The following is a 14,220-nucleotide window of genomic DNA, read 5'->3' on the forward strand; positions in this document are numbered from 1 at the left end:
AAAGGTAAATAAATGACGTGAACGCGCCATTAGTTCCTTATAATCTAGTTTGTTAAAAAGCCTTCAGAAACAAAATAACAAAATGTAGGCCAATCCTATCTTTGCTAAATACATTGTTTTATTATTTTCTTTAGAGACGTTGAACAGGTAATTTGCATGTCTTCAATATGGAAATATATTGTTACAAATTGTGAAAAACAGGGTTAAGCTGAGGAATAGGAAACTAAGCTGCCTGACTAAACTAACCAGAAGGGAGTGCTAGAAAGCGGGCCATTTTTAACAGTCACCACCAAATGTGTTGTACGAATTTTAAATCAACAACAAAGGGCAGCAAGGGTAGACAGACATTCACTGAGAGAGATGACTTGAAGACTTGTGGTCATCCAGCGAGGCAGAGATGTAGATCAGATGGGCAGCTGGTCCAACAGATGTCCTGTCTCTTGGTGTACCGGGCCGCCCTGTCCCAAAGGTGCCTGAGGTCCCCAGACCAGGGTGTGACATGGTGGGGGTCAGTGCAGGCTGTGAGACGGTTCTGGAAGAGGGGAGCCATCAGGATGCGGCGATAGATCCGGTGGCGGCCGCCCCCTCTGCCCAGAAACAGGCAACAGGAGGATCTCGGCAGTGAGGGCTTATAAGGTCTCCAGGTGAGGAGCAGGAGTTATCTTCACACCCGGCATGGTGTCAGCTGAGTACACCAGGACTGGAGGTCGCAGCGGCAGAGCTGGACAAGGGTCTTAGGACTGGAGACCACAGGGCTGCAGCTGCAGAGCTTGACAATAACTCTGCGGCTGGATACTTAGGTGGCTGGAGCCACGAAGCAGCAACAGGCGGTGACTGCCAGACCCAGGCAAAGGGACAGGTGGGGGCCAGGCAGGACGAGCAGACGAAGGCCCCAGATAATGAGGTTGGGCCCATCAGCGACAGGAGTGGCCCCCAGGACAGGAGCTGAGGTAGGCTTGATCTCCACAGCAGCGACGGCTCAAGATCACATGACCAGAGACAGCTGCACACCTGAAAGAGAGGGAGATAAAGGGGGATACCTAGTCAGTTGTCCAACTGAAATGTGTCCTCCGCATTTAATCCAACCCCTCTGAATCAGAGAGGTGCGGGGGGCTGCCTTAAACTGACATCCACATCTTCGGCTCCTGGGGAACAGTGGGTTAATTGCCTTGCTCAGGGGCAGAACAACAGATTATTACCTTGTAATCTCAGGGATTTGATCCAGCAACCTTCCGGTTACTGGCCCACCACTCTAACCACTAGGCTACCTGCTAAATATTCAAAGATGGAAGAGAGCTAGACCCTGGGTCGTGAAGAAACTGAGTGCCCAGAGCTAGTGACTTGGGGCCTGACCGGGCTACAGACTTTGAGCTAGGGGGAGTTAGACCTATTGGGACCGAGAGCCGTGGGCCTACTGGGATAGGAGACTGGGGATCTAGCATAGCAGGAAACTGTGAAGCCACTAGGTGATCAGGGAACTGAGGGCTATTATGCTCTGGACCTACTGGGGCTATAGACTGAGGACCAAGTAGGACAGAGGGTGAGGTGTCCTACGACAGGACACTGAACACCTCGGTCAGGAGGGGCTAGCAAGAACACCAAGGCTGGGACCGGCAGGTCCCTACAGCCAGGGGCTGACAGGGCCTGGACAACAGACATGGACCAAACCACTGCAGCAGAGACTGGAGGTGGCCCCCAGGGAGAAGCAGGGAGATGTCTTTAGACAGCAGCAGGCTGGACATCGAAGGTGGGACTTAGCAGATCCCACCAGACAGGGACCGGAGAGATCTGAGTGGCACGGCCGGACTTGTTGCCTACAGCAGCTGCAGGCATGGCTCCCACAATCTGGACCAACGCTGATGGTGAGGGCGTCGTCGATGGCTCATGCTAATGGTGACGCTGATGAGCAGTTTTAAACATGGTGAGAGTGGAGTTGGGCTGCAGGGTGTAAATCTACAGCATCCCCTTGACGGTGAGCCACAGCAGCTGGCAGTGAATGAGCTGTACTGCGGCGGAGGACCTCGAACCTGTCCCTTATAGCATGCAACCGATCCTTCTGCAACAAGTTGGGGGGAAGTGTCTTGCTGTGTCTTCAAATGAAATGAAATGCATTTATATAGCCCTTCTTACATCAGCTGATATCTCAAAGTGCTGTGCAGAAACCCAGCCTAAAAGTGAGTCCAAAATGACAATACATTATTCACCATTTATTTCTCTTGGCTAAAAAAAACAGCCTTGTTTATTAATACAAGGGTTACCAGCACAAAAAGCACATATCTCTTGTTCGATTAGTAGAAGGGCAATTTGCGTCACAGCTGGATAGGTTGCACTTCCGTTCACAAAATCCATGCCAGTTACAACTATTACCTGCTTTTCCTTGGTTTTAAATGTCTCGATATGCGCTGCATGAAATTGTGACTTTTGCACTTGTTTTCAACGACACACCTTAAATATTACCACCCCTCCCACCTCAGAGCTAGTGAGCTGAGATTAGACAAAAATTGCTGAACCTGGCGCGTGGGGTGGAAAACGGCAGTGTCAGTTTTTAACATAGTAAAATTTGAACTAACGTGAGCTTGCCCTGCCATAACGCCAGGCGAAAATAGAGCCCAAAATCTCCTATGATCATTATCTTTCAAGCTGAGAGCAGACTTGTTTAGAAAGAACAGTGTTAGCAAGAATAAAATACAAAATAATGACTTTATTCCATCTACATCACCTCAGCAAGGTAAGTATTCAACTGTCCTTGTTCTAGCCTTGGTTTACTGTCTCTATAAAAACAGGTATTTACACAATCCTGTTTCAAATGACAAGTTAACAAAGGGCTAATGAGTGGTTAACTGTCCTCTTACCCAGTGGTGAAGTGGTGCAAAAAAAAAATCCCGAATGCGAATGCGCCCTGTGTAATTGTTTTAATGTGAAACAGTGACATACACTCAATGACCTAAAATGATAGAATCCATATTGGTCTTTCACAGTCAGGCCAAAACTTAGATATGGAAAGAGGCCTCATCATTGTATCCGTGCCATTATGGCGTCTGTGGCAGCATGGGCAGCGCCACTGAGTCGATCTCCATTTTGAAGTAGCCAAGTTTTTTCCCCCACAAATTGCATTTTGGATCATTTGCCCGTAGGCCTACCACCGTGTGCACATTGCGAAGATGTGAATAAATAATAAATGATCAACATTGTAAGATAAACATTCTAGATCTGCTCCATCAGCTTTATTGACACAGTCTATACCTCAACTGCACTACTTTGATAGGCATCGTGGGGATTAAGAAGGGACTATACTCATTGCCCACTGAAAAATAAGTGGGTATGCGGCCACCTGCGTACACCCTCCAGAACACCACTGCTCTTACTCCAGGACACTTCACATGATAACTATAATATGTCAGCTAAAGAATGGTTTCCAGACATCCCCTGCGTACATCTGAAGACACACTGCTATGATTTCTCCCCATTGTGGACACTCCTATGTCTGATAAGGCTACTCCGGAAAGAGAAGCTCTTGTAACATAGTTTGCACTTGAAGGGCCTCTCCTTGGTGTGAACGGTCTGGTGCTCCTTCACATAGCTTGCCTCAGCAAAGCGCTTCCCACACGTGGAGCAGGAGAACAGCTTGTCGGCGTCCGTCCTATTGCTTGGCCTCTTACGTTGTGACCCAATGACACCAGAGGAGGTAGAAGCAGGAGCCACCGCCCTCAGGTTGTTAGTCTTTGAGCTCCCTCCTTGACCTTTAGCCATTGTTTGGGTGTTGTTGGGATTGTGTGCTGTGTTATAGGCTAGGTACCTCTTGTGGTGAACACCCATCCTGACCCTGTCTGTATTGGTGGGGTAACCCTGAGGTAACTGAGGAAGGCTAGATCCAGGTCCAGTCCCAGGCCTTCTATGAACCCAGTCACAAGGCATTAGACGAGAACCTGAAGGAGAAGACAGACTTCCTGTTAGACTACCACCAGGGGGGTCTCCCATCACTCTCTGTGAAGGCTGAAGCCCAGGGTGACCTGCTCTGTTCATCATGGATACTGTGGTGTTTGTATCATAGGAACAGGAGGGTCTATCTCTATCAGCCTCAGGTCCTGCTTCATCCCTGCACTGAGACTGTGAAGAGAAGGGTCTGGGCTGCAGACTGGATCCCTGACTGGAGCCTCTGTCTCTCTGATGACCACCAGGACTGAGGTTGTTCAGTCCCTCTGTCCACTGGTTGTGTTCTGTGTGGTGGTGGAGTCTCTGCCCCTCTAGGTTGGGTCCTGGCTCCGACTCGGGAAGGAAGAGCGATGGCTCCTGATCCAGGGTTCTGATCCGGGGCCAGGGTTTGTGACCAGCCACCTCAGAGGTCCAGTATTTCCAGCCAGCAACACCGGATATCAGCAGGTCCTCATGGACCTCAGACTTTAAACACAAATTGAATAGAAAAGTATAAAGTTTTATATAAGAAACTTTCCTGTACACACGGAAACATGACATTATATTATAAAATGTTAACCACAGTTAAGCCCATCTCTAACAATGGATTCAAAGTACCTAACAATATGGAGCCATTGGAGTTTATTATAAAAAGTATCCATATGTGTTGATAAAAAAATTAAATGTAATGTTTTGGTTCCACTGAGATAAGGGAAACTCAGTCGCAGCAATTAAAAAATTGTCAGTAAATGTTTTAATTCAGTTCAACTAAATGGTCACACATTCATAACGTGAAGTTAGCTTCACTGATTGAATGCATTTTTAAATACTTTGAAGGATAAATGTAACAAGACACAATCATTATTTCACTATAAACCACAGTGTCAAACAGGACAAGGTTGTCACTCTTCATCAGTGAAGCATTTTTACAGACACCATCACACCAACCATCACCATATCATCTACTCTGCCTCATCATACTCATTCTTTCCTCAGTTCACCTCATCCAGTTCCCTACGACATCCTAAACCAACAGAATTAACTACAAACGTACTAATTAGTACTACATTACATTATACATGGGGTGTGTGCATTTTCTGCTGGTGTACCCTGAGGTAGCTCCTCTCTGAGAACCTCTTCCCACAGTGTGTACAGGCGAACAGCCTCTCTTCTGTGTGGACCTTCAGATTTTGCTGGTGGGAGAACCTCTTCTCACACCGGGAGCAGCTGTAGGATTTCTCCCCTGTCTGGACTCTCTGGTGCCTCTTCAGGTTGGATGTGTCTGAGAAACTGGCCCAGGACCGGTGGCACCCCAACAATGTCTCTCCCGTGTGCATCTTCTGGTGGATCTCTGCTTGTTTGGGGAAACCGGAGGCTTTCCCACAGAACGAACGCAGGAAACGCTTCTCCTTGCCAATTCATCTGCTGATAGCATCACTACTACTGTAATTTGTCAATGGGCTTGTGTAGCTTGTCTGAGGTCTGGTTTAACATTAGGAGAGTGTGAGGAGGACGAAGGCCAGGGAGTATCTGTGTTGTTGCAGGGTCCATGTTCCAGTTGATAGATCCTATAGAACGCAGGCTGAAGGCAGCACCTGTTAGGTTAACCTGAGGCGCCATCAGTCTCTCTGAATCACAACTATAGAAGCAGGAAAGAGCATCGCTAGCCGAGTCCGTCTGTTCTCTCCCGCCGCATATGCACACCTCCCTGTCCCTGCAGACCAAATCTATGTCTCGCCCTGGTCTCATCCAGTCTGTTGTTATGGAGTTCAGTTGTTGTTTTGTGTTTGACTGTCTGTTTCTGGTTGTGGTTAACAGTATTGTTCCTCAGCCCAGAGTTGAAAACGCTGTCCCATTCACTGACCTCAACTATGTCGCCTTTGGTCCTGGCCTGCTCTGTGATGTCGTCCCCTGGGCCCTTGGCTGCACCCGTCTGGTAATCCAAGATGGCCGCCCAGTCTCCACTATCAGTCTCCAGCCAACCACCTGCAGGAAGAGGTTAGAAAATAGACTTTAAAACATGGCAGAGAACTCTACATATGGAGGTTTTTTTTGTAAATTACCTGGTCAAGTTAATACATTATAATTTCTGTTTTTGTATGTAATCATAAGTTGTACTGATTTCAATTTAGGAATAAGGAAAATTAGGAAAAAAACTATAGCCAGGCGCATTACTATTCCCATTTTACTGTATGAAGGCTATATGTATTTCTATTCCCATTGAAGATCTATTACTGTATGTAGGCTATATGTATTTCTCCCTTACCTTGCTCCCCCATCTTTAGTCCACTCAGCAGGTCAATGCTCTCTGGTTCATCTTCTATTGTCTCCTCTTTGACCAGCAGCAGATCAGGCTTCCCATCCTCCATGTCTACTGGCTGTAAGAGATACAGAGTGAGAGGATGTTGGATCAAGACATCTGATATCAGCACCCTGCTATGGAGCATCTTCTGATTGGACAATGAGTGATTAATCGAGACCTGGCCTTTATCCGTACCTCAGTGAGACTGTGTGTGGTCCTGTGCTGCTCAGCTGGTTCCTCTGTGCGTTCAGGAGGTGTAGTCGGGTTGACCTCCATGATCATGGTCCCTTCAGGGTTCCCCAGACCCTCCTCACACCCCTCCTCCTTCACCAGCAGCACCTCTGGACCCTCCCCCTCCTGGAAGAGACAGGTGATACAGATTACACAGACATACACTCCCTCAGGTACGTACACACATAAAAACTTTCAACATGGAGTGTTTACCCATCCCCACTACATGAGTCCTATACTGTAGTTACAGAAGGACTTCATTATTGTTAAACTCATCATGGTGGACATGAATATGATGTGGGTAAATATGAGTCAGCTATAGAGTCAGACAAACCTGACTAAACTATTTTGATGTGTACAGTAAGTGTTTGTTAGTGTGTAGGTATATTTAGCAAGTGTATATTGGTTATAAAATGCTGTCGTTTTTATGTAGAATACAGTGAGATCAGATGTGATGTGTACTAAAGAGAGTCTAAATGAAGGTCTTAGGATGAAAAGTCCCATTTTGTGTTTATTAAACAAGTTTTAAATACATCATATGAAAACCACACATACGTCTTAACTAAAATGATGCATTCATTTTCTCATTAAAAGTGTCTTGGGAAAAAAATAGTAGTTGAATGGAAGTAATGAAACAGGCATTTCCTAACATCATGTAGCCTACACAGTACCAACACAATATGTAATAGACTTTTTAGGCTTATTATCACACAATGTCTGCAAGCAATATTTTACTCAGGAATATTCAACATTGACATCTGTTACTCTCGTTATTCCAAATGCATCTGTGGATCTTTTCTGCTGACAACAATGAAAATGAACCTTCGTCTTTAAAGGAAGACTCAGCGCTATGAGGTTTCCAGGAGCAGCACCGCAGATATTGTGATGAGTGCGATGCAAGACTTTCGTCTCACCTAGTCACAAAGAGTACTCCCGCATGCACACAGCTGTGGGACCAAAACCGCAGAGAAGTTTAGCCTCTCGTGTCAACGTTCTTAGTTCTTGAGGAAATTGACCCATTACTGCTGTTTTTACTTTGTGCGTTTCATCATCTCGCTGAGTCTACCTTTAATGCCGGGTTAAATCTAAACATCAGAAGCCATCGAGTGGAATGGTTACTTTCTATGTTATAGAGTGGAATGGTTTTTCTGCTGGTGTATCCTTAGGCATCTTCTCTCTGAGAACCTCTTCCCGCAGTGCATACAGGCAAATGGCCTTTCTCCTGTGTGGACCTTCAGGTGCGTCTTCAGCTGGTGCTGGCGAGAGAACCTCTTCTCACACTGGGGGCAGCTGTAGGGTTTCTCCCCTGTGTGGACCCTCTCGTGCCTCTTCAGGCTGCAGGCCTGGGCGAAGCACATGTGACACTGGGGGCAGCTGAATGGTTTCTCCCCTGTGTGGACCCTCTGGTGGATCTCCACCTTCTGAGGGCAGCTGAAGCCTTTGTTACAGAACATGCAGAGGAACCGTTTCTCTTTACTATTGCCTGATGTGTCCCCCCCTCCCTGAGTCTGGGCTCTATCCCTGTCGTTTGAGTTTAATACCTGATCAAAAAGGACAAGGCCGTGTGAATCGGAATGCCCCATCGACGTGGACTCTGGATCACAATCCCTGAACGTGTGTAAAAGGGAGTGGGTGGCGACATTTGGATTTGTCTCTAAGCTTTCCCTATAATCTAAGAAATCTCTGCTCTGTGAGTGTCTGTCTCCTAGGTGACGATCTGCATTCCATGTGGGAGAAACGTCACCCTCCACTTTCTCCTCATCTACCACTATAACCTCCCCTTTCTTATCTAGGCACCCTTCAGAGTATACACTACTACTGTATTGGTTCCAGTCCCCTCTAGGCAGATCAGTCTGTGTCTCTAAACCCAAGGATATGTTACCTGGTTCCATCTCTGTAGTGTAAGAACAAGACGGATCATCCCCGCCAGTGTCGAACGCATCACCATCCTCATCCCCACAGGAATAAACCGTCCTCTGGTGAAATACCGGTAAATACTCTGAGCTGGGAGCAGGACGACAGCCCAGTCTCCCCAGCCCGAGTCTCTCTGGGTCTGATCTGTGGTCAGATCCTGTGTGTACAGTTAAGATCTTGGTGTCTGTCTCTGACTTGAGGACGGCGTTCGGCGTTCCACTGACCTCCGTGATGCTGCATCGGGTCCTGGGCTGCACTGGGGTGGTGGTGGGATTCTCTGTGGCTATAGGGGGCGCTCCAGTCTGGATGTTTCTGCTGTGCCGTGGCTCCTCCTCTCCTTCAGACCTCTCCTGCTTGATCCCTAGAACCGAAGCCTCTGCAGACTGACACAAGAAGAGAGGTAATTACCAGTACTTTGCAGAGAAGTCTCACAAGCTCCCCTATGGCAGGTAAATGTGGATGTACTGTACAGTGCCTTGCGAAAGTATTCGGCCCCCTTGAACTTTGCAACCTTTTGCCACATTTCAGGCTTCAAACATAAAGATATAAAACTGTATTTTTTTGTGAAGAATCAACAACAAGTGGGACACAATCATGAAGTGGAACGACATTTATTGGATATTTCAAACTTTTTTAACAAATCAAAAACTGAAAAATTGGGCGTGCAAAATTATTCAGCCCCTTTACTTTCAGTGCAGCAAACTCTCTCCAGAAGTTCAGTGAGGATCTCTGAATGATCCAATGTTGACCTAAATGACTAATGATGATAAATACAATCCACCTGTGTGTAATCAAGTCTCCGTATAAATGCACCTGCACTGTGATAGTCTCAGAGGTCCGTTAAAAGCGCAGAGAGCATCATGAAGAACAAGGAACACACCAGGCAGGTCCGAGATACTGTTGTGAAGAAGTTTAAAGCCGGATTTGGATACAAAAAGATTTCCCAAGCTTTAAACATCCCAAGGAGCACTGTGCAAGCGATAATATTGAAATGGAAGGAGTATCAGACCACTGCAAATCTACCATGACCTGGCCGTCCCTCTAAACTTTCAGCTCATACAAGGAGAAGACTGATCAGAGATGCAGCCAAGAGGCCCATGATCACTCTGGATGAACTGCAGAGATCTACAGCTGAGGTGGGAGACTCTGTCCATAGGACAACAATCAGTCGTATATTGCACAAATCTGGCCTTCATGGAAGAGTGGCAAGAAGAAAGCCATTTCTTAAAGATATCCATAAAAAGTGTCGTTTAAAGTTTGCCACAAGCCACCTGGGAGACACACCAAACATGTGGAAGAAGGTGCTCTGGTCAGATGAAACCAAAATTGACCTTTTTGGCAACAATGCAAAACGTTATGTTTGGCGTAAAAGCAACACAGCTCATCACCCTGAACACACCATCCCCACTGTCAATCATGGTGGTGGCAGCATCATGGTTTGGGCCTGCTTTTCTTCAGCAGGGACAGGGAAGATGGTTAAAATTGATGGGAAGATGGATGGAGCCAAATACAGGACCATTCTGGAAGAAAACCTGAGAATCGAGAATCTGTGGAAAGAACTGAAAACTGCTGTTCACAAATGCTCTCCATCCAACCTCACTGAGCTCGAGCTGTTTTGCAAGGAGGAATGTGAAAAAATGTCAGTCTCTCGATGTGCAAAACTGATAGACATACCCCAAGCGACTTACAGCTGTAATCGCAGCAAAAAGTGGCGCTACAAAGTATTAACTTAAGGGGGCTGAATAATAATAATTTTGCACGCCCAATTTTTCAGTTTTTGATTTGTTAAAAAAGTTTGAAATATCCAATAAATGTCGTTCCACTTCATGATTGTGTCCCACTTGTTGTTGATTCTTCACAAAAAAATACAGTTTTATATCTTTATGTTTGAATCCTGAAATGTGGCAAAAGGTCGCAAAGTTCAAAGGGGCCGAATACTTTCGCAAGGCACTGTACATGTAAGCACGTGACTAGCTGAGGGGAGCCTTACTGAAATAAACAGGGACATTTGATTTACAAAGTAACTGTCAATCTTTATGCAACACTAACCTCTATCACAATAACATGCTGGGTTGAGGTTCCACTCCCCTCATCAACAGTGATTGGTTGGTCATCTCTCCATGTATTGTGTCCCGCTGGCTTCACAAAACTCCTGTGGCCTTCACCTGAGAGTGGGGAAAAAGTGGTGGTTAAATACTGTAAATGCTCAAGTCTCGGCCTTCTGCTAAAAGTAAAGTACCTCTTGCCAGTGCTCTGTATCTGACACTACTGGGACGACTGGCGAGGACGCGCTCTCGCATTGTCCTCTCTGCGCGCTCCCGTGCCACCTTCAGTTCCAGTAGTTTCCTCCGCAATGCTCTGTTTTCTTTCTGGCTTTGAGTTATTTCCAAACGAAACACTGCATAGTCGTCGTCTACGAGTTTACAAATCTCTGCCACGGCTGCATTCGCTAGCACCTCCATGATGGAGGCTATTTGAGTGTGAAAAACCATACAGTTAGCCATTGTTAGCTAACGTTAGCAGCTAGCGTTACCTATATACCATGTATCAACCAAGTCCTGTCTCCAACGCGAATTAAACAGTACGTGGGGTAAATATGTGACGCTGTGCAGTTAAATTAGTCATATTTTGAGTTCAAGAGTGTTAACAAAGGTTTAAATAACAACAATAAAAACGCTAACTTGGAAATTGTTCTTGGTCACGTCTTTGTGTGATTTTCCGGCAGACTAGACGCTGTGATTCGTTTTGCTGCCTGTCACAGGTCGGAGTGTGAATTGCACATTTTGTCACAAAAAAATTGTTCAAGCAAAGTAAAAAAGTAAATCGCACCACCATCTAACCCTACACATATACACCACTATAACCCCAAAACCAACCACCCCTATCCCAGGACCTTAGCCCTACCAGATCCTACTCCAGGAGAACAGCCTGGGAGGATGGAACCTATACTCCAGAACCCCCCTGTAGATCTTCTGCACTAAAATCTTACACCCGTAAATGTCTCTGCTGCTGCCACTACCACATCTAATTTTCTGGGTTTTATGCTCCATCAGTGCAGTACAATTAATAACCATAGCAATAAACACAATAAATCCTACCTTAATAAAGCTAATACTCTGGATCTTTCTCTTCAGGCCTACTCACGGGTGGGCTCCCAGTCAAATCACTCACCCTTGGGCTATCCTCTATTTGCTTTACTGCCTCAGCGTAGGAAACTTTCTCCCCCACTCGAACTGTGGTAATCTCAACCTGTCTTTCTCTCACATGGCTCTTCTGATCCCCAGCTACACAGTTGACACACAGTGCTTTCTCTATCCCAACTTTACACTTCCCCTGATTATGCCCTCCTGAACATTTCTCACATTGTGGGATCTCCTTTCTACACACTGCTGCAACATGTCCGTATCCTTGGCACCTAAAGCTCCGTAGCGGGTTTGGAAAATAGGACCAACAGAATTGCATATCCAGTTGAAGTCGGAAGTTTATATACACCTTAGCAAAATACATTTAAACTCAGTTATTCATATTCCTGACATTTAATCTTATTAAAAAATGATCTGTTTTAGGTCAGTTAGGATCACCACTTTATTTTAAGAATGTGAAATTTCAGAATAATAGTAGAGAGAAAGATTTATTTCAGATTTTATTTCTTTCATCACATTTGGAAATTGCTCCCAAGGATGAACTAGACTTGTGGAGGTCTACAATTATTTTTCTGAGGTCTTCGCTGATTTCTTCAGATTTTCCCATGATGTCAATCAAAGAGGCACTGAGTTTGAAGGTAGACCTTGAAATACTTCCACAGGTACACCTCCAATTGACTGAAATGATGTCAGAAGCTTCTAAAACCATTTTCTTCTAAAGCTTCTAAAGAAATTTCCAAGCTGTTTAAAGGCACGGTCAACTTGGTGTATGTAAACTTCTGACCCACTGGAATTGTGATACAGAAAATTATAAGTGAAATAATCTGCCTGTAAACAATTGTTGGAAAAATTACTATAGCTTGTTAACAAGAAATTTGTGGAGTGGTTGAAAAACCATTTTTAATGACTCCAACCTAAGTGTATGTACATTTCCGACTTCAACTGTACTCTTAATGTAACTTTATAACTACTGTTCCCTGAAGGAGGGAAACGAGGTATAACATACTATGGTTGAAGGATCTAAAATCCAATGAAGGCCAAAGAAATCCACGCCTCGCTGGAAGCCCCGCCTTCCACAGGTGAAAAGCGTGAAGCTCGATCCATTCCTTCAATTTAATACGGGTCTTCAACGAGCCCAGTAACGGGCGGTGCGGGGCCAAATGGGTGTCATATCTCGTTTCCCTCCTTCAGGGAACAGTAGTTATAGTCATAACGTTACCTTCCCTTTCAGTCAGTCAACTTTCAGTCCCCGCACTAAGCACGTTGTGGGCTAAACTGGGAGCAGTGACATCCAAGCGATAAAATCTCACAAAAGTGTGTGGTGATGCCCAACTCGCCACAGCACAACATTCTCCTACAGTCAACCCTTTAAACAACAACCAAGACGCTGCCAGGACCCTGGTGGAGTTGGGGCGTGCAGCGCTACAGTAGTTAACCCTTTCTGCGCTATGCCAGGGAGATCCAGTGGGAGAGAATCTGCTTAGAGAGCAAGTTAGGCACGTCTTGTGGTGAACACCCATCCTGACCCTGTCTGTATTGGTGGGGTAACTGAGGTAACTGAGGAAGTCTAGACACAGACCTTTATAAACCCATTCACTAGGCATTAAACAAGATCCTGAAGGAGAAGACGGACTTGCTCATAGACTACCACCAGGGGGATCTCCCACCACTCTCTGTGAAGGCTGAAGCCCAGGGTGACCTACTCTGTTCATCATGGATACTGTGACGTTTGTATCATAGGAACAGGAGGGTCTACCTCTATCAGCCCCAGGCCCTGCTTCATCCCTGCACTGAGACTGAAGAGAAGGGTCTGGGCTGCAGACTGGATCCCTGACTGGAGCCTCTGTCTCTCTGATGACCACCAGGACTGAGGTTGTTCAGTCCACCTGTCAACCGGTTGTGTTCTGTGTGGTGGTGGAGTCTCTTTCCTTCATGGTTGGGTCCTGGTTCTGACTTGGGAAGGAAACGCGACGGCTCCTGATCCAGGGTTCTTACCCGGGGCCAGGGTTTGTGACCAACCACCTCAGAGGTCAAGTCTCTCCCGTCAGAAACAACGGATATCAGTAGGTCCTCATGGACCGCAGACTATAAACACAAATTGAACAGAAAAGCATAGCGTTTTAAATAAGAAACTCTTTGCTGTACACACAGAAACATGACATTTTATTATAAAATATTAACCTCAGTCAAGCCCATCTCTAACACTGTGAACAATATGGAGCCATTGGAGGTTATTAAAAAAGCGTTCCATATGTATTGATTCAAGAATGAAGTATGTTTTGGTTAGACTGAGATAAGGGAAACTCAGTCCCTGCAGTGATACAAAAATAACCAAGTCAAACAACTGTGGAAGGACCACCAGAGGGCAGGCTGGGCTCATGGATAGTAGCCCAACGAGGCATGGGAGACAAGGTAACCAGAGGCAATTAAGCACAGCTGACGGTACTAATGACATACTCTCCTTCCCCTATAAGAGAGAGAATGGAGCCAGCAGAGAGGGGGGAAAACTATCTCTGGAAGATGGCCACCGAGAGAGAGGAGGTATCCAGGAAGAACCACTAAGATGGTGACAATCCCGTGACTTTTTGGTTGTAGTTTAAAGATAATCCTATTGTGTTCCTGTTTCATCTGGAGAAGAAGATGTATGTTTTTCATTGGAAGATTTTCACTGATTATGTTGGAGTGTTTGTGTTGACCAAATGCCCTCAATAGAGAACT

The 14,220-nt window shown here is 45.8% G+C and overlaps 1 protein-coding gene across 3 annotated transcripts; it reads right to left on the reverse strand.

Moving 5' to 3' along the window:
* Positions 1–100: 100 nt before the first annotated feature.
* On the reverse strand, positions 101–11,098 carry LOC109894083 (uncharacterized). 3 transcript variants are annotated; one of them, XM_031828135.1, is made up of 7 exons: positions 10,599–11,098; positions 10,409–10,524; positions 8,584–8,742; positions 6,410–6,571; positions 6,179–6,290; positions 5,777–5,898; positions 101–1,011 (listed from the first exon to the last, which is right to left on the reverse strand). In XM_031828135.1, exons 1-7 carry the CDS (start codon positions 10,861–10,863, stop codon positions 682–684), a joined length of 1,266 nt encoding a protein of 421 aa, XP_031683995.1. In that variant the 5' UTR covers positions 10,864–11,098; the 3' UTR covers positions 101–681. The 3 variants fall into 3 exon arrangements, with proteins under 3 accessions (XP_031683995.1, XP_031683994.1, XP_020342901.2); XM_031828134.1 differs by lacking the exon at positions 101–1,011 and adding an exon at positions 2,898–4,398; XM_020487312.2 differs by lacking the exons at positions 101–1,011; positions 6,410–6,571 and adding an exon at positions 2,898–4,398.
* Positions 11,099–14,220: the final 3,122 nt, after the last annotated feature.

This window comes from Oncorhynchus kisutch, linkage group LG7 (assembly GCF_002021735.2).
Source record: "Oncorhynchus kisutch isolate 150728-3 linkage group LG7, Okis_V2, whole genome shotgun sequence".
Lineage (NCBI taxonomy): Eukaryota > Metazoa > Chordata > Actinopteri > Salmoniformes > Salmonidae > Oncorhynchus > Oncorhynchus kisutch.